Source organism: Aythya fuligula, chromosome 1 (genome assembly GCF_009819795.1).
Source record: "Aythya fuligula isolate bAytFul2 chromosome 1, bAytFul2.pri, whole genome shotgun sequence".
In the NCBI taxonomy this organism is placed as follows: domain Eukaryota; kingdom Metazoa; phylum Chordata; class Aves; order Anseriformes; family Anatidae; genus Aythya; species Aythya fuligula.
In genome coordinates, this window is record NC_045559.1 from 117,717,637 (window position 1) to 117,738,626 (window position 20,990).

The following is a 20,990-nucleotide window of genomic DNA, read 5'->3' on the forward strand; positions in this document are numbered from 1 at the left end:
GCATAAATGGACTTTAAGCTACAGTAAGTATAGTGGCAGCTGCAGCACATCTTTTCCTTCTGCCAGATTCTTAGCATCACCTTGTGCCTGACCTAGACTTGCATACAACCTATAGTATCATCATAAAAGGTCTGAAATCTCCAGGTATAAGAAAATGCTTCCACTGCAGACTATATTAAGTTATAGCTATGAGGACCACAAGGATGATAAAAAGTCTGGAGAACCTCTCCTAAGAAGACAGGCTGAGGGAGCTGAGGTTGTTCAGTCCAGAGAAGAGACGGCTCTGGGGAGACTTACAGTATCCTTCCAGTACCTAAAGGGGGGCTACAGGAAAGCTGGGGAGGGACTCTTTGACAGGGGTGTAGTGATAGGACAAGGGGTAATGGCTTTAAACTGAAAGAGATTAGATTAGATAGAAGGAAGAAATTGTTCATGGTGAGGGTGGTGAGGCACTGGCACAGGCTGCCCAGAGGAGCTGTGGGTGCCCCATCCCTGGAGGGGCTCAAGGCCAGGCTGGATGGGGCTTTGGGCAGTCTGGGCTGGTGGGAGGTGTCCCTGCCCATGGCAGGGGGTGGAACCATGTGCTCTTTTAAGGTTCCTTCCAACCTGAGCTGTTCTATGATTCTGTGGCAAGAAACCCAATCCATTAGCCACTTTTCTTGATAGTAACTCAGAATCAGAGGAACTACCAGCACACTGAAGCCCAATACTTGCACGTATGTTAAGCAAATCTAACGCTTCCTGGAAGTGTCAGATGTAACCACTTGCAAAACAGATCTATGCATGCTTACTAAGTCCAGCCACTACAGTAAGATGTAGCTTGCATGGCTGTAAGTGTACCCCCTACTGCAGCTGTGATCTAGCTACCAAACTGGCAGTTTGGAAGTCTATAATTTTTTTTTTTTTGAATAACTAAGAAAACGAGAATCTTAAAAAATAAAACTGGCAAGATATCAACTGGAGATTGTCTGGAGGACAATATTCCGCCCCCAGATTTGAGAAATCCCAACAGTTTACTTCCCCTGACCTTTCAGAAACTCATGTTCTCTCTCTGTTCACTGAAATGCATCTCCCTGCAAAAATTAACGTAGGGAGAAAATATCTGATTTTCTAGAGTTCAGCCTGACGATTATGCAGAACACTGTGATCCTTTTTAAGGGACAGGACAAAAACTATTACATTAGCTTGTGACAACACTCAACAGAGCCAGCCACAGTGGTGCAAGTACTACAACTGGAAGTTCAATAGACAGTTTTCTTAAGTATATGATATGAGCTGTTCTGCAAGTAGGAAGCACAAATACAACAGATCAATTTAATGCAAAAAAAATTATCAGAGCTCAGCCCATACATATCAGAAAATTCTCTTAATTCCACATCTGACAGCTGGACTCAAAAGTATACTCTTTAAAACAAGGAAACCACCCCCAATTTCAATGCTTTCAAGCATTATAGTAACATTGAACTGAATTTTACTACTGTTTTTCTATCACATTATAATTTGTTATTTTTACCTGATTAACTTGTAACCTTGGGCCAAGATTAGTATAGATCTCTTTAAGAAGATCTATTGCTCTGTTTGCGATGTCATCATTTCCCTGAATCACAACCTTGTGTAATTAAAAAACAAACAAAAAAATGTATTAGAGCATGTTATAACTTTATGGCATAAAATTTATAAACAACTATGTACAAATATCTTGGCACAATATTAAGTCTAATTTATAAGGTGGAAGTAGCAGAAATGCTTAGTTACATACAACTGATACAAATTATACTAGTTAATTGTGTAAGAGTCAAAACTAAAAATTAAGTATTTAAAGGGAGTTTATAGCTAGAAAAAATAGCTGATGTTTCATAAACGCAATGGAAGTAGTATTTATATATTCACCTTCACATTACATTTCCATTTTTATGTAAGAGAATAAGACAACTTGTTAAAATATTAGCATTCTAGTCTGTCTTCAAGTAACATATATTTGACTGTATTCTTGAACGCATTCTTGACTGTATTCTTGAACACTATTCTTAAATGAGCCAGACATACCAAACTTGCAAACTCTGTATTAGTATTCCTTTAGGATATCTGGGCATTTGAACTATGGAATTAAGAACAGCATTATAAAACATGTACCTTGAGATGCTTAAACAATCCGTATTAAAGATCTAAAACCAGAATTTTCAAGTATTTCAAATGACCAGGGCTGGGTGGGAGAGGTATAGGGGAATGAGTTATTTTTCTGATAATCCAGATTTCCATTAATATCTACCACATCTTCATGGACACTGAAAGCAGCCCCTACAGGCAACCTCTGCAGGATACTGGGCTGATGTGTCATGAGTTGTCATGCTGCCAAACGGCAGGGCAGATCCAATTAAGTTGATTCCCACAACTAACATACGCTAGCATTGTGTCTAGCATTACGTGGGCACTTTGTACTCAACCACTGTGTGAAAATTTACTTGTATAAAAATCCCAATCTACTTTAGTTTTAACTGTTAACCATGATGGTTAAAACACCTAACCCTTCAACAAGCCACAACCAAAACTACTGAAGACTCCTGCTTTACACACAGCGTGTTGTCTAAAACACAGTCGCAACAACCATCCCACAGCATACTACTGTGGATTCCATGCGGCTCTTCAAAACTAGAAAGACTGAAAAACTAAATATTAAATTGGATATTGATGTTTTTCACTACTGGATTTGGCAAGCTTCAGAGCACTTTTATAAAAAAGTTATAATGCTTCCATCGAAAAGCTATAACTATGTTTAGGCAAAAGGCTGTGGATACAAGAGGAATCAAACCAGTCATCACTTGGTCTCATCTGGAATCACTCCAGTTTACCATACTGGAAGGAATAACATGAGTAAGCTTATGAAGTCTTATGGAGTCCATAAAATGAATTGTGTGTGTACACAGGGAGAGAGACCTACAGACCATGAATGATTCTTTCTAAACAATACAGATTTTTGATCTCATATGCACACATAAATATACTTGATGTTTCAAATAAATTCCCATTAAATTCTCAAATCCACAGAATACTCTGCAAAGCTACTAACTTACCTGCTGGAAAGACAGCAGAGTCAATACCTATGTACTTAAATGGAAAAGGATGCTTTTTGTAATTCTAGTCTATAAGTAATAAATTACATATTCTTAAAATATTAAAAAAAAAATTGAGAAGGAATTAATGGTTAACTTTTCAGCTATTTCCTCCCATTAACTTACCCTCCAAAGGTAGTCTAATCCTATTAATTCCAGATCATCCATCATATAGGCTCGTCTCTTTGCTACTAGCTTCCCTTCTCGACAGTTCACAGCTTTGAAGAAACGTTCAAAACATTTCATTCCATTTTCTGTTAATAGGGAAGGATCCAGCTGAAGCACATTATTTTCAAAGAAGTCCTTATTAATGTCAGGGTCTAAGTCTGGTTCATCCCCCATTAGTTTGGAATACCATTTAAAACAGGCTTCGCGATCACAAAGATAAACCGCATTTTCAGCTAAACACTTCCATATTTGCTTCGCCTGAGGGGCACAGAGCCACAGCTGACCATCCTTCAATAAAAATCTTGAGCAAAACAAAGAGACAATTAACAACACTGTCTAGTTGACATCCACAGTTACAATTCAGCAAGAAATACAAGCAAAAAGTTGAATATGCATTTTATATACGTACATATACACACACCCACAAACACACACAATCATCTAAGTACAGTCCTGAAAACTATATTTACATCAGTCCTCTCATAGTTAGCCCCATGACTTCCTGGTAAAAGTTTGTAGCCATCAGAACATTATATTTCAAACAAGAAAGGAATAAAATTAGGCAAAAAATGTTTTACACTAAAATACCAAGCACTGTATAAATAATACATATAAATGCACACCTCCTAAGGCAAACAATTCATTTTGAAGTCAGGTCACAATGTAAGAGATTAAATCACTTCTGCAGTCATTCACAATTACACTTTAGCAAAACCACATAATAAGGGATCAATTCTATAGAATAGAACTAGAAGCATAAGTCAAAACTAAAAAGAAAAAAAAATCTAGTTGAAAGTTTTTGATTTGTGGTAAATTATTATTAAAGAACTATTAAAAACTTCCATTATGAATGTTAACACTAAGAGTGTTTCAAGAAAAACAAAGGATAATGAAAGTTCTTAAAAATATTTTTACTAGTCTTAACGAAGTTAAAACCAAGCAAGAAAAAGCTTTGAGTCTGCACCTGAATAGCATCAATATACTGAAGCTCTGTTGTGAGCAGAGATCTTTTGCTTTTTTATTTTATTCAAACAGCTAGTATTAAAAAGTCATCCTTTTTTTTTTTTTGCGTGTGAATCTTTTCCAATGCTTTCTAAGGCTGACAACCTAGTATCAGTGTATGACACCAGTACATATCTATTTATGAACATGGACTGAGATTTGACATGGTACTTCAAGTAAGTACATGTGGGCATATCTTCACTTGGAGCATTCCACAATTTCAGCTACGTTATCCTAATATGCATGTAGCTGTAACCTCGTGCACATTGTATTCAAGTCAATAGGGTTCTGCACACAGACAGAAAATGCCCATAGATATCTTAGGGCAGAATGAGAGTTACGGATTACACAGATGCTAATGAACTTCAACTGATTATTCCTATACTAGCACAGAAACTTTCTGGAAAACCAAAAACAAGACAAAACCCACTCAATTGGTGCATTTTTGCATCCGAGTTTTGAAAGAAGTTAATACAACAGCTTAAAGTTAAGAAAAACATCTAGTGTGACTTTTTTTTCTTTCAAGTATTTAAGCTATTCCTACAGAAGTCAAAAAAAATGATCAAGTCAAAACTAACCTTAAGAAATTAAGTCGTTCTTGTACTTCTTGCACATGACTGTATCTGCTTCCTGGTCTTACAGTTTGTGGATCATATTCACCATGCTCTGCAAATATAAGAAGTTTTATTAGACAATACACGCTGAGAAGACATGCTGACTCTAAAGGACAGGATGGATTTGAAAACCTGATGGCCAAAACATAATTAATACCAAGGGACAATAAATTTTCAGGAAGGATTATGAAAGTCATTTTCAGCAGCCTCCTAACAGTTAATACTACATTCTAAATTAAAATGGGTATAGGCAAAGATTGCTGAGGGCTCTTATCACATCCACGAATACTTATGTACGGATACATGCGCTCATCATTCAGTATAATGAAACTACTACAGAATAATGAAGAAACTTCATTCTACTTATTCAAATTACTTCTTCCTCAGTTAAACACATTTTCTTTGGGAAGTAAGTCAGTTAAAATAAAAGCATATCAAGCGTATCACTCAGATTATCCTATGGGTTTTTTTGTTTTTGTTTTTGTTTTTCCCTAAGGATGCTCTAATTTCATTACAGAACATCTTTCTCCATAACTTGTTTTTACATTTCTAGGGTTTCTTCTCCCCAGAGGAACCCACAGCTCCAGGTCCTCAACACCTTTCTAAGTAGCTATATACATGATAACATACAGAGGAATAAAGTATATGACAAGCTTACTTACTGCAAGCTTGCAAGTACAAAAACAAATTCCTGTAATACTGACAAGCTTGAAACAGAAAATGTTGTGCAATATAAAAATAAGGCAATCAATCAAACTCTTATCTGCAATTTGTCAAATCTATGCATAATACTGTTTATCAAACAGTTGTTTGTTTCACACAAACACATTGTGATTTCTAACCCCCCCAAGAGATACAATCTAGGTGTCTCTCAAATAACTTGTTTATGTAATGATCTTTAATTCCTCGTGAAAACAGAAGAGAACAGCTACATCGAGAACTAGTTTTATTTCCAGAGCTTGAGGATCCTCATCTGGATTTGTTAAAACATGACTGTATACAAAAGTAACCCCCCTCTTCAGAGGAATGATTTTCAAAACCATTAAATTAATTCAAATTCAGAAAAATATTCCATTTGTTCAGCAATTAAGTTAACAATTGCTAGCAATAAATTAGCCATCATTGCACCTTTGTGTGTTTTGGAATTCTTCACAACAGGAAACACTTCTTTGTTATGTATTTCTATTATAAGCAGGACTCTGGTACTTGACATGTACTAGTAGGAAGTATTTCATCGTGACATGTTGCATTACAGCTCCGTTATAAACTAATTATTACTGTATTACTTATTTGCAAGAGTTATATAGATTATGTTTAGCTAAGATGACCCACTTGTGGGAGACTGTATCATGATAGCATCCACTCGTGATAAAATTGATCTTCAGAACTGAAAAATAAATCAGTATTTCCTATTGTATTTGTTTCCTTTCTTGATACAAGCCTAACAACTGAAGTGCACCAAGTGTTTCAAAATTAAGGGGAAAAAAATTGTTGTAAATACTGCACTCTACGTACAAAAAGGATGTTAGTTTAAAATATTTTATAAAAGGCAAATCAGAAGACTAGCAGTTAATTGATAATGTCTAGGAAAGTGGAGACATAGCCACCAGAAATCCTTCAGAAATTTAAATCTTAATCTTAATGAAGTCAGCATAAAGGGGCAATTACAAAGAGATTCCTAAAGAAAGTATATAAAACTAGCAAACCAAACAGTACTTAAGTATTAGATGTAGGGAACTTGAATAATATGCTGTGGGACCAACAGAGGAAACAATGAAGGCAGATCAGTAAATTGCAGAGAAAATATAACTAGTCACCTTCAAACGTTGGGTAGCTTTTTGGTGGTTATTTTATTTTTATTTGGGGGTGGAGGCCAACTGTCTGTTTTTTTTTTTTTTTGAGGGGGGGTGGGGGGGAATATATGTTAATTCACAGACACAAGTATCAAGAATGGCAGTGATAGAAGAATTCAAGTATTAAAGATCAGTCAGCTGTCCGAAGCCAATCTGAGTGTACTTAAGATTTCTGGAAAATGCTGAACTACAAAAATTCAATCTATTCGCTGTCTCAGCTTGTTTCTATATCTCTCCTATTCACTTTCTAGCAGTGCATCTCACAGCAAGCCCAACCGTGATCTTCAAGGTTTTTTTTCTATGCAGAAGAACAAATGAATGACCAGAGAAACTACAGATCAAAAAACAGTTGAAAGTTAATGTATAATTAGTGATAAACACATATAAGAGATTATATGGCAAAATTTCTCTAAATGATTACATTAAGAGATTTGGACTTTTAAATTTCATTAGGAAACAGAAGATGAAAGAGAACTGGCTATCAATCCACTCAAGATTTGAAAAGATCTTTGATCAATAGGCAAAAAGATGGAACTATGAGCTAAGATACAACTTATCACTGAACAAAAAAGCAGCAGAAAGGAGGAAAAAAAATACAAGTGGCAAGCTTTACACCTTAGGCTTCTACACTATGTCTAGAACTTAATGGGCTGAAAGATGATCTGCAAAGATGGTAAGAGCTGAACAGCAAAAGAAATCAAGAAACAATCAAGAACCTAAGAGAACTGTAAAATTAAGAACATCTAACCTACTGTACTCAATAAATTACACTATATGTCAATTCTGGTGTTTGCAAAGTTAAGGAAAAAAAATTAAAGGTACTTACAATTCAGGATACTCTACCATTTATGTCAACTCAAGATCTGAACAGTATTGTTAAAATACACACAAAGACATTATTAACCAGTGCAAAGGAAGAACTGAAAATACCTACATTAAAAGGAGATGGAGTAAGGACAGACACATAAAAAAATATAGTTACTTTAAAAAGAACACCTTCTTTCAAGATTATGATGCAATAACAGTCACCTAATCTCACAGAGGACTCTGAAGAATAGGGTGGAAGTGAGTTCAATAGAAAGTAGAGTGCCAATAATCAGGAGAATTCTGATACATGGATTAGATTCTTCTTTAACCTTAAAAAGGCAAACAAAATAAATATAGAAGGGGATATGATAGAAAACCATAGAATCACTGAAACACAGAATGGTTTTGGGTTGAAAGGGACCTTTAAAGATGACCTAGTCCAACCCCACACCACAGGCAAGACCACCTCTTACTAGAGCAGGCTGCCCAAAGCCCCATTCAACCTGGCCTTGAACACTTCCAGGGATGGGGCATCCAGAGCTGCTCTGGACAATGTGTTCCAGAACCTCACCACCCTCACAGTGAAGAATTTCTTCCTTATATCTAATCTAAATCTCTTTCAGTTTAAAACCATTACACCTGGTCTGATTGCTACCTACACTCCTCCCTCAATCGAAGAATCACCTCCCTCGGCCTGCTGACCACGCTTCTTTTAATGCAACCCAGGATATGGTTGTATTTCTGGGTTGCAAGCGGGCACTGCTGGCTCACATCTAATTTTTCATCTCTGAGTATCCCCAGGTATCCTCTGCAGGGCTGCTCTCAAACCATTCATCCCCCAGTCTGTATGGAGAGCAGGGGGTTGCCCTGTCCCAGGTGCAGGTCCTTGCACTTGGCCTTGTTGAAGTCCATGAGGTTCACATAACCCACTTCTAAAGCCTATCCATGTCCCTCTGGATGGCATCCCTTCTTCTATCTTACCAACTGCACCACTCAGCTTGGTGTTATCCAAGAACTTTCTGAGGGTGTACTCAATTCCACTATCCCATGACATGTGATGAATAACAGAATAGAAACATCTGTTGTCTTCTTCACACAATATTGTTATAGCAGCCTTTTCCTTCATAAAATAAAAATACTGCAAGTTCAAAACTAATACAAAAATTTCACAAAACACACAGTGATTTTGGAGTTGGCAACAGGACTTTTTTTTTTTCCTATGGCATTTCTCTGTCCTGGGCTGTTTGGGTTTTAGCCTTCAATCTTCTTCCTCTGTCCCATTCACTTTCACCACCTCAGTTTGATTCTACAGCTGTCCGGTTCTTACCATCTGTCTGTACAATCACGACAAACTTCCTTCTCCTTTCATTCATTCCCATCCCTCCCGTTATCTTCTCCCCTCCCATTATCTTCTCCCCTCCTCCAGGAAGGGGTGGAAATATTGGGACGAGTGAAAATTTGATGCTGTTTTCTCTGTATTCTGCTCTACTTATTCTACAAAACCTGAACTAAGTTGTATAGGTAGGAATTATGTATTACTGTCTTAGTATAGTAACTAGAAGATTAGTAGATGGTGTAATACATAATAAAGAGCAAACAAAGTACCAAGGAAGAAAAAAAAAAGCTGCACTATTGCTCCTTTGTTTTTGCACTCTGATATAAATGGGAAGAAAATTTGCAGCAGCTTCATTTCAAGAAAGCACAATTTAATTGATTTCTGAGTAGATTGAAGTTATCCTCTTTGCAAATTTTTAATTTCTACTGTGCCAAAAATGTTTATATTACTGCTTTATTGAGTCATTGTGCATGTTTGGGGGGGGGGGGGGGGAGCTGGGAGGAATATGGGAATGGGATGAAGTTTTTTGCTTAAGAAAAAAAAATATTCAAGACATTAGCCTAATTTTTGTGCTAAAGTCATTGACAATTTGATAGGTAAATATTGTCAAAAATGACTTTTTGGCTTCTGAGTTAAAAATTAATTGAAATCAATGAATAACAGTTTATATATGAATAACATGTGTAGGGTATTTTTGGACAAACACAAATGCATTAGAAAGTTGCTGATTGTGTTTCCTTTAAAACCCTGAGGCCAAACCCCAGATTTTCATCACTGGCCGAAGTCCAAGAAAAAGAGAGCTATCCAAAGAGTTAAGATGCAAAGCTCACTATAAATGGAATTGTGTTTTTGCATCACTTTTGCAAAGTTAAACAGCACTCCGATAGCTTATAGAAGTTACATGAAGTAAGGCACACGCACTCTTGTACCTTCCCAGACAAAACTAAACTTAAGACACTACTGCTTGAGAACACAACAAACCATTTAGTACCATTTAAATATTAATTAGTACAGTGTTATCATTAATGAAAACACTTAGATTAGGGTAAACCCTCCCATGTACCTCTGAATACAAAAAAATATAGCTATGGTATGCAGATTAAGCTTAAATGTAGTACTCATTAACCTACACCAGGATGAAACTATCATTTTCACATTGCACCACTCTTAAAACAAGATTTCAAAGAAAATTTTAGGTATCTGTATCAAGCACTCCAAAATTAAAAGAATTACAGAATTAAAGGTTTGTAGGCAACTTACCTATGCATAGGAAGACACAACCCCACACAGACAGACTTTCCAAAATGCACATATCCTGTTCTCTCCAAACAGTCAGAACTGAATTCCTACACGTTATAGTGCCATTTTTGAGATGTAACTAACAGGTTGGTAGGCTGCTATGTAGGGTATGCATGTGTATGAATAGGGTAGAATGGTCCTTGGTTGCAGTCAACAAGGTACACACGTGGGGGTAAATTTCCTCCTCTCAGTTTTGCTGGCTTAGTTCAATACATAAGAGTACTGTTGGTCCAGCGTTACAGGGACAGTTATTGTCCAACATTCTCCTTCATTTCCCTACTCCTACTTCAGTAGCTAGAAAGCTAGCTTCCTTCAAGAATAAGAATGCAAACTCATCAGTGCAGGGCTGAGTTTAAACTGAAGTATATAAATACTAACACAATATGCTGCCCAAGTATTGTTGGTACCAAACACAGTAAGAAAGCAGATAAACAGAAACAGAATTGCATGGTAAAAAATAAAATAAAATGGTACCACTGTGGTCTTAAGTCCTTCTCTGTGACAACTTCCAAACAATGGCTTCAAACAGAATTTATTAAACTTCTCAAAGGACCCTACAAAAATTCAAAACTAGGAGTGGGAGTATATTCAAGATTATTATTATGGCTTTCCACAAAAACCACCACCCTAATCTAAGTAGGGCAAGATGATGCTTATCAACTCACAGATAAACCTGTGCAGTCACTTCCCCATGTTGTGCTGTAGACCACCATGTTTTCAATAATGAACCAACAAACCATTTGCATTTTAAGCTTTTCTTGACCAGTATGACACCACAAATGCTATCAAACCCACAAATGCTCTAAAATTGAGTGAACAAACAATAACAGTTATTTCGTTAGGAGAATTGGCTTTCAACTCTATTTTCAACTGGAGTTTTTACACAGTATTTATGAGGCCAATTTTTATTTAATAACTTACCTTTAGCATACTGCCTCATGCTTTCCATATAGGCAGAGAGATTTTCTGCAACCAATGTAACTAGGGCATGATTGTGCTGAAGTTGATTGATTAAGTCATGTCGGTAAAACACATGGGGACTTCGTTGAGTTTGACTGAAATTAAAATATAAGTGTTGTAAGAAAAAAACAGAGAAGTCTTGCACCTAACAGTCCATAAGCTAATTCAAAAAACTAATGTCTTCAATGCAAGTTCTAAACTTTGCTACAATATCTAAAATAAAAAGCATACTAGGTCTCTGACAATGCTTTTATTTTTCTTCTGATGCATCAATGGTTTTTACCAGTTATTAAAAGCAGTTACATAATGAGGATTATACAGTTGTAGTACATATGAAAGGTATCGAAGCAATCTGAGCAGTTAAATAGACCGGAGGCAGAATATCTGCAGCAAGTCAGGAATAGAAATACCTTCCTGCAAACCGCACAGTAAAGACGGAGACTCTCAGCTGTAGTACAGCTACAATATGCATAACCACAGTTTCCTCCACATCCGATATTATTTTCTTAATTTAATATTTAAACAAACTAAAACTGTTCATTTTCAGAATGAAAGCTCACAGTCTTATATTTGTCAGTACTTCAAAACGCTGCACAACTCTACATTGCTTTTTTCCTTCCCTGACAATATCTAAAAAAGTTGGTACAGACAAAAAGTCAGTTACATGCAACGTATAGTGTAAGAAAAAAAAAAAACCAACAAAAAAAGAAAGTTCAAAAGAAACACCACAAATAAATAATAATTTATGTCTACTATAAAAAATCTGACCAAAATGCTACTCTTCAAGGATATTAGTCGTATTTAGTTTGCAAAAGTAAACTGCAAGAGCAAATACACAGCTTGAGTACAACACCCACATGCCATGAGCACTATCAAATTCTAGAACGTGGGACTACTCATTGCCCCTGCAGAGTAACCTTAAAATGCTTCAACTCCTCTATATCACGGCACTCACATCTTGGCTGCGTAGCCAATGCAAATTTGCATGGCTCTTCTACGAGAAAGGGGGGAAAAAGGAGCTATTTGTTGTACTGCTGTTCCCAATAGCCTGCCCAGAAGAAATATTTGAGATTTCAGAACTGTTCTCCTTTCCTCCAACTCTCAGAGTACACTCCAGAGCTAGCTGACTAGATTGCTGGTAGGAACTCTCATCCTTCCTGGGGAACCTGGTCTCGGTACCACATGAGCTACAACACTTGGCAATATCACCACGCAGTATGAGAACAGTAGGGGAGGCAAGAAATCCTAGTTCCATAATCAGCTGCTAATGATCTTGCAGCTGATAACCAGGCTGCACTGTAGATGTAATGACAACAGCTCAATTGCTTCATCAGAACAAAGATCACTGTCAAGTTGGGTTTAAAAGACAGAAGCCATCAACTTTCTTCCCAGATATCCAGTAATTTTGTTATCTGCTACCAACAGAATATGGCCTGCTAAGCAGAGACATCTTCAAAAGATTGTTTCATAATATGCAGAGTTTTCCAGAACAGCTTGGAAGAGGCATTTAAAGCACGAATTGTGTTAAAAAAAGCAGAAGTCTGCAGTACAGAAAACGAAATACATAGAAGCATGAAGGCAGAAAACATACAGGACTTCATATATACAGAAAGAATGTCTTTTGTTTTCACCATAAGCAACTTTCCAAGTACACTTCATTCCAACTCTGTCAGCCCCCCATCTAAGTATAAACTAGCAGTAAAAGCAGCAAAAGATTGTATGTCTGTTTTAGTGGCTACCTGAGACACTAGCTCTAGAGAGAAAGATGTATTGACAAAAGGTAACATTAACGAAGAACTTTGACAATTTCGGAAAGACAGGTGGTGAAACACTTAAGGGAATGAGCATAAGCAAGGTGTATTTTGTTGAATTTAGATGCCGATAGCTTGGTTCATACGCTCATAATATTAGCTATTTGTATCCATCTCTCCAAATATAGCCAAGGGAAAGCTTCATCTGCAGAAGACTAAGTAGATCTTCCAAGATACACTTCACATTTTGCCCCTCACACCCCTCAATCACATGCACAAACAGAAAATTTGGACATCTGGATTCACCTGGGTTAGCAACCAGTTCAAAAAGTCGGTACTTGTAAGAACTCGACTTATGAGCTAGGAGTTGTTGCATCGTATGTGTGAGCAACATGTGAGCTGTTATTTTAATCATCTGCTAGGATGGAGTCAAAGGCAAGATGACTGTACAAATGCACAGAAAAAAAACTAATTTGACAAGACTTTTCAAGTTTGCTTTCTACAGTTAAAGCGAATTCCACAGAAAACTACAAAATCATTCCATAAGCCTCTAAGGTTGGGCTAATTGATGATGTTTCCATTATAATATACTGCTTTACTAATAAACTGAGAAACATGAAAAGTGGATGTTAAGGGCAAAACTGCTGTCTTTCCATTACTCTTCTGCTAAATGGATAGCAAAAGCCAACGTATAGGAAGAAAAGGTATCATTTTGAAATGAATGCCAAAGTACTTTGGAAATGCTAAGAAGAACATACAGTAATTAGACTGTCTTTATTTTCTACAAAAAATATTCACAGTGACAAAGCCAAAGACCCAACCAACTTAATTTAAATGGATTTTTTTTTTTTTAAAGTAAGATTTATCCCATATAACTTGCCTCGCATAATACTGCATATGACTCAGCTTTCAAAGTCGAGAGATTTTCTATTAAGCCAGTAAATGCTATCTACCATTAAAAACAGACATTAAAGGTCCAGAGACATAAACCAGCAAATTCTTCTTTTAGGTTAAAAAAAAAAAGTTACTTGAGACTAAGTTCATCATTGTCTTAAAGCAGTTACAAAATTCAAACTGTTACAGAAGGTCCTATCAATGTTCAGTTAATTCTTCTAGGCAAGTAATTTTGGAGACCAACCTTGTACTGCTAGGGTAGACACAGGTCAAGCCTAAGCACTTGAGAGTGGTCTACTGGAGACATTCTCCTTTTCAACACAGAAAAATGGGTAATTTTCTGTACCCTAAGAATCACTGAGTAACGAAGCTGACTATTTCTTAACATTAACTGGTATCCTTGCACCTATCCAAGAACTACTTTCTAATGTTACTGCAATTCTAGTTAAGCTAAACTCCCAAAACATACAGTGTTTCCCTGTGGTCAGGAAGTTATAGTTGCTTTGGCAACGTTTATAACCTATTTGTCACTTTGCTCAACTTCAGAAATACCTGTCAACAATTAGATCCTCCTCCCCAAAAGAATCTCTACAGTGCCAATGACAGAAGGTAATTTATACTTATGTTTGCCAACCATCAACAGCCTTACTCCTTCTGGACTAAACTTTTAATTGCAAATGAATTTAAACACCCAAAAGAGTAGTATATGGATTATGGAACTAATGTCACACACAGAAAGCTCTGTGAGATATTTTAAGACAACTGTCACAATGACCAACTGTTTCAACCTATCTTCAACCCAAATTCTAGAAGGACATTAGAGATTTAGGTTTTAAGTTGATGTGTGTGAGATGCATGCATTACAGTTTCCCAACTGTATCAATATTACAAATTATCTGGAACTTGGAGGACTGGAAAGTCACTAATTACTTCAAAATCATGTTTTAACTCACTATGGTGTCCCTGTCACCTGTACAATAATTTCTGATTAAAGAACTCCCTCAAATGCATCTCCCTAATAAATGCTTCTTCATATGAGAGTTCCCTGTTTAAAAACCTTAATCCAAAGTTTTCTTTCCTACTTCATGTGTTTTCAAATTCTGCATAAAACTGACATATTACCACATACTGCAATGCAGATATCAATGAAGTTTGACAAATGGAAGAGACGATCTGACCAAAAGTAGGGAGAGATTCAAGCCATCCAACTGTACATATGCTTACCTTATAACAAAATTAAATTTCTGTAGTCTAAAAAAAAAAAAAACAACAAAAAACAACACAAAACAAAACACAAAACCTAGGTTCCTTCCAAGATTAGTTCAGAGCAGAAACCCAATCAGTGCCTTGAATGAGCTCTGCTTCAAGAATTGAAAGCAAAACTTTTTTGTTCAGGCACTATGCTAAGAAGTGTCCAACTGGAACAAGTACCACAAGTAACCAGGTAGCTACATTCCCCTAGATCTTAGAGCCTGTAAAAGTTAAGAACTAATACACAGAAAACAGACACATGTGCTAATAAAATTAGTATCTTTGTGACCTTGCTGCAAAAACCACAAGCAATCATTAATGAAAAATTGTAATGGATTAAAGGGTCATGAAAACTGAGAAATATGTTGCAAACTAAATTAATAAAGAAGCCTCCAAGAGCCAGAAATGCAACATCACAGCTACTTCAACCAGTATCAGTAAGAAGGTAGTGTTGGGCAAACTGAAGGTTTGTTTTCTTCAACTTTCCCTGCCTAGATCTTGTAAGCAGACTTTAACAGCAATGTCGATTTGAATAGTTTACTTGCTTACAGGAATGAAAACAAAGCAATTGTATAGCACTGATAAATAAACAACAGTTTCCTAAAGTTTGTAAAATTTCTCATGCAGATACAAAATTTTTTTGGCAAACAATTTCTGTAGTGAGAAAATACTTAAAATCTAGAAACTTGGTTTCATTGAGCAAGTCCTTTTTTGGCTTTTCATATATATATTTTTAATTATACACGATATATTTTATTTATACTTCGTAATCTAATTTCACTGTTAAGCACTGAAGCCCATAGGTAACAGAAAACAAATCCAGATTCTCTGCAAATATCTGCAAATCAGACTACTATTCTTCTAAAAACAAGTAAAAGCATGTTTCAGAAGAAGAGTTCATGTCAATGCTCTCTTACAAAACACTATGTATTTTAATTTTTAGATGTGGTCTATACACATTAAAACACAAAAGAACATCTTCAAACACATGTAATGATTTAACTAAGGTCTCCCTGCCTCTCATTTAAAATTAAAAAAAGAAAAAAGCAAAAAAATGCTTTGTTCCAATTCTCTCAACTTATAAGAGACAACACGGTATTTGCATTCCATTCTTACCTCATATTCTGTGGTGCTTCACCAAACAAACTGCAAATTTCTCTAATTTGTTTCAGTGCAGGAATGACCCATTTGTCATTTGTGCGAAGCTCTTCTATAAAACGATCTATCCACTGGATCTTTTGTGTATCTCGATCCTTAAAGAACAAGTGTTCACAATCAAGTATATTTCAGAAACAATAATCATTCCCCTACTTTATTTGCTTCCACAACAGAACAGAACATACAAAGCCACACAACTACTAGACCAGCTTAGTTCTCAAGCATTCATTCTTAAGATTATCTGAACAGCACTGCATCCTAGCAGAAGCCATCAGTGTGATACAAACTATTCCTGCAACAACCACTGAAGAATTCAGTACATATTCAAGAGAAACTACAGTTAGATAGGATCATCCATCTTAAATTAATTTGCCTTTTCTCCTTTCAAATAGTTCTACTAATGGTTAGACTAAACTGCTATAAAATATCAAGAAACCATGAGGAGCAGTTTCTCAACTACAAAACAAAACCTGCCAATGGCTGTAAATTTGTATAATAGATTCATTTTTAAGCATGATGAATTAAATATTCTGGATGACTTTTGCTGTATTACCAACACCCTTACATTTTTTTTTTGGGGGTGGGGGGCAGAGGGACGGAGGGGGAATGGGGAGGACTTTTAGTGCCTGATTTCAGAACAGAATCATACCAGATTACACACCTGTGAACAGCTGTAATCTAAGATTTTAATATGGGCACTAAGAGCCTGGTCCATGATATCAACTGGTACATCGTCACTATGAGCCAAATTCCATAAAAGGTTCAGCACTTTGTGCGCCATCACACCATCCTTGTCATCCTCTGCAAGACGACGGATTAACTCAAGTAGCTTCTCACGCTGTTTCTTGCTTGCATTTGTCCAACTTGCCTAAAGAAAGATTTTATTCAATATCAAAGTTACGCTTTTTTAATCTCATATGCTGTAACATGAACAATTAAAAATGATGTAAAAATATAAATAGTATTCACATTTTTTCATTAAAAATACCACGTTACAGAAATACCTAAGTCAAAACTGAACAGTTCTAGCATTTACAGTTAAAATGTATTTAACTTTGAGACTTAGAAATTAAGAATCTTTATATAAACACCACAGATATGCTTGTAAAAGTTAACAACACTGACCAGTTCACAAGTAGTCAAAACATACTGGACTCAGCTGTTTCTTACAAATGCTTTCTCAAATCTCCTGTGCTTATACTTAAAACACTCCTAATTAACTTACAATCACTAAATGAGTAAAAATGCAGTATTACTGGTGCCTCTGAATCTGACAGAAACAAGTGCTCTCTCTATCAAGTTAACCTTTTTTCTGAGTGAGTTATCAATATAACATTGCTTCATATCCATCTCTGAGTCAGACATGATGGCTTACCCATAAAACTTCTGAGCATTTATGTCTATATCTAAATTATGGAGCATTCCGCTCGTATTTACTAAATCAGAAGTCACCCATTAATTGGAGCACAAATTGCATGAAAGCCAAAATGTTACTGTCAGGCATTTATCTAAAAACAGAAAACTGAGTCTACAAAGCTCGCTTGCATTTTCTCACCTCCTGAAAGTGCAACAGGAGAACAGTCCATATGACTACTACTAGAAGCTAAAAATGTAAATGTTAGCATACACAAAAAGCCAGTGAATAACACAATCTTTCAGAAACAAGTTGTTTTGTGTAATGGCTACAATCGAGTCATTCTATGTTTATAAACATTTTACTTTATCTTCCTGAGACTGTTTCCTCCTATGTGTATGTTAACCAGGGAAAAATTATTACATGATAAAGATGAAGTGGGGAAAGGAGTCCCTCACTTCCTCCTCTACTTGAAGACGGTAAGTAGCAATAACTGATAAATATCATGAAAGGTACTCTAACACTAAGATAAAAACATTATTTATCAAACCACCAACAATTAATAATTTTGAATGAACACAATACAGTATTAAATGTAAGTAATTTATTTGAAAAGGTCAATATGCATAGTATTGAAGTGACATTTAGCAATCCTACAGTCCTCAGCATGTATGTGCATTATCCAGAAGTGGTCATCAATTAAACTAGCATAATGAACCTTTGCTTTAGACAAGAAGTAAACAAAATCTCACAGTGGATGCTCAATAAAGTGTAACACAATCTAGCAGTTTCAACAGTAGACATTACAAATTGTTGCTATATACAGAAAAGCCTTTTAACACAAGAAAACTGCCCACATAAAGAACATGTTGAAAGAGTCACAAATCTGTAGCCAACTTCACAATCCGTTTCCTGAGTATAGTCAAAACATGCATAATTACCTTAAAACAATCGAACAGATGATCAAGCTGTTCAGGAGAGAAATCCCAAGCTAATTTTGCCAGGAGGTCATGTACATTCTTTACAATGGCTTCATGTTTTCCTGCCTGTCAAGAAGACAAAAAGAATTGACCAACGTTTGTAACAATCAATATTAACTCAAGTAGTACGACATCCTCTATTGGTTTTACAAGAAGGCTGTCTGAAGTGCTCAGCAATAATAGCTGATGTTGTGGGAGCAGCGTCAAACTGGTATCTATTTCACTGGGAAATCATATTATTTAAGTTTGCCTTGTATGTGTAACTATTCAAAAAGTGTGTGCATTGTGCATGTACACAAGTATTTATTTAGAATTATGACTACTGCAGTCACAATATTTATTTTTTAAATCTGGGATGGTAAAATGAAGTCTACACCAGCATTTAAATTTACAAATCGGTATTTTCTCTTTTTTTTTTTTTTTTTTTTTTTAAAGGAAAGGACTCAAAATCTACTTTCGATGAAATTTCACTGCATTTCATTTAAGCTGCATTTTCAGTATTTCCACATATTTCCACATGATTTCTTAGGCTAAAATATTTCTTTTGTGCTAGCAGATTCATGAACAACTTGTTAGCCAACAGCAGCTTATAACCTTATAAAATCTATCAACCGAACAACTAATGGCAAAGTCGAGTTATATACTAGATAATATTTTATATTAGGTTGGCCTATATCACAATTTTGACATTTAAGAAGCAAGACAATACAGAAAAAACAGCTAACTGAATTTTGACTCTGGGTGAGAAGAACATTTCCTTCCTATAATTCCCAGCAGGATAGCACATCTTAAATCTACAATCATGAAAAACAACAGTTTTGGACTATATGTATCAGTAGCTGCTCTACTATAGAAAAATTTCCTCCAAGTGTAGAATAAAATATGCAAGACAGAAAAAAAAATCTCTGATGTAATTAATCTTTTACAGTATTAAAAATACATGCTTGAGCAGTTTTGGAAATAATTTCCTTCTAAAAGCTTGCATCAGTAGTTCACTTAAAAACAACAAAAACAGCCGCTTATGTACTGTAGAATTCTTAATTGTGGGCCCTAAATTTACTAAAAAACAAAACAAAACAAACAAAAAAAACAAGTAGCAACATTCATTTTCATGTTATCAGTCAGATTATGAGAGAAAGAATTACTAAACCAATTATACCACTCAATTTTGCAAAACATCTATTTTTATTGTCTTAGCAGTCCATTTTCTGAATAGAAAGAAAAACTGAGAGCGTACAGGACAGAAAAAACATCTCTAGTGTAACATATGAAAGGAGAAGCATGTACTGAGCTGCACAACACAGCAAGAGGAGATACAAAACCTGGTGTGTGAACTGTGAGCTTACTGTATGGAAACAGGGAAGCCCATTTAGAGTTCCAGTTAAATGCTCTAGAATGTAAGTAATAAAATCTCAACACTAATCTTTGCGATTTTGTTTCTTGTCCATCTGGATGAACTCCTGTAACTCAACAGGTTGCAACTTAATTCTTGCCTTTAGACACTTCAACATTATTCCTTGAATCAAACATATTTGTATTTTGTAAACACCGTCTTCATAAGATCGGTAAAACTTAAAGCTTATGTTGCCTTCTAAGGCCAAAAGTAGCATATTTTTATTACTTCTCATGGACTACTTATTTTTATTCCAGTTGTATATTGAGATTCTCAGGGCACTACTGTATCATTAACCGTAAATTTGTGCATGCTCACCCTCTAAACCCAGGCAAAAACATAATGGCTCCAGTCTGAAAGCAAAACCACATCAGTACTGCACTGAGTCAGAGCTAAAATAGCCTGCCTGTTATATAAAGCTACACAGTAAATCAACTCCCGCTACCGAATTTCATGCTCCAGCTGCTCTTAGAGGCAATCATTTAATAAGAACTACTAAAAACTACTAAACATGCGAAGTAGTGAACATGGAAAAAAAAAATCTATATTAGCAGACTTGGCTATTCTTAACCCCGACCCTCCCCCCCCCCCTTTTTTTTTTTTTTTTTTTTTAAGTCTGTTTTAATTTCATGGCTAAAGCCACAGTGAAAACATCTACCTGAGTAAGGCCTACTGAATCCAATTTTCAATGGAAAAAAAAAGAAATACAAAAACACAGAACAAACTTGCAAGTGCACTGTGGCAACAATCCAACTGAAAGCAAGAAAAAAAGTGAGCAGAGTAAAGCAGATTTGAAAGCATGGAAGATTTATTCCTATACTTATTTTCTAACTGTTGTGGTGGGCTATCCCTATCTTTTAAGGGTTGCACCACTTGTTCATACATTTCTGGAACAGCAGAAGTATGGCTTTAACTTATCCACAAGTTCCTGTTTTCAGGGCCTCTGAGTAATCTACTTAACTGACTAAGATTCCCTCTGCGCAAATTTTGGTTACTTTTTCCTATAGAAGGTGAGGCTCTAATATAGCTAACACAAGCCTACAAGTAGCATAATTACTTC

General features: G+C 35.8%; 1 protein-coding gene across 2 annotated transcripts in view; it reads right to left on the reverse strand.

Moving 5' to 3' along the window:
- USP9X (ubiquitin specific peptidase 9 X-linked) overlaps nucleotides 1–20,990 on the reverse strand; it is a 100,898-nt gene that overhangs the window by 39,307 nt on the left and 40,601 nt on the right. For both annotated transcript variants that reach the window (XM_032184070.1, XM_032184061.1), the window contains exons 11-17: nucleotides 18,499–18,603; nucleotides 16,865–17,071; nucleotides 16,162–16,298; nucleotides 11,111–11,244; nucleotides 4,859–4,946; nucleotides 3,237–3,579; nucleotides 1,514–1,609 (exon numbers count right to left, since the gene is read on the reverse strand). In XM_032184070.1, coding sequence (XP_032039961.1) covers nucleotides 1,514–1,609; nucleotides 3,237–3,579; nucleotides 4,859–4,946; nucleotides 11,111–11,244; nucleotides 16,162–16,298; nucleotides 16,865–17,071; nucleotides 18,499–18,603 — 1,110 coding nt within the window. The remainder of the gene's footprint in view (nucleotides 1–1,513; nucleotides 1,610–3,236; nucleotides 3,580–4,858; nucleotides 4,947–11,110; nucleotides 11,245–16,161; nucleotides 16,299–16,864; nucleotides 17,072–18,498; nucleotides 18,604–20,990) is intronic.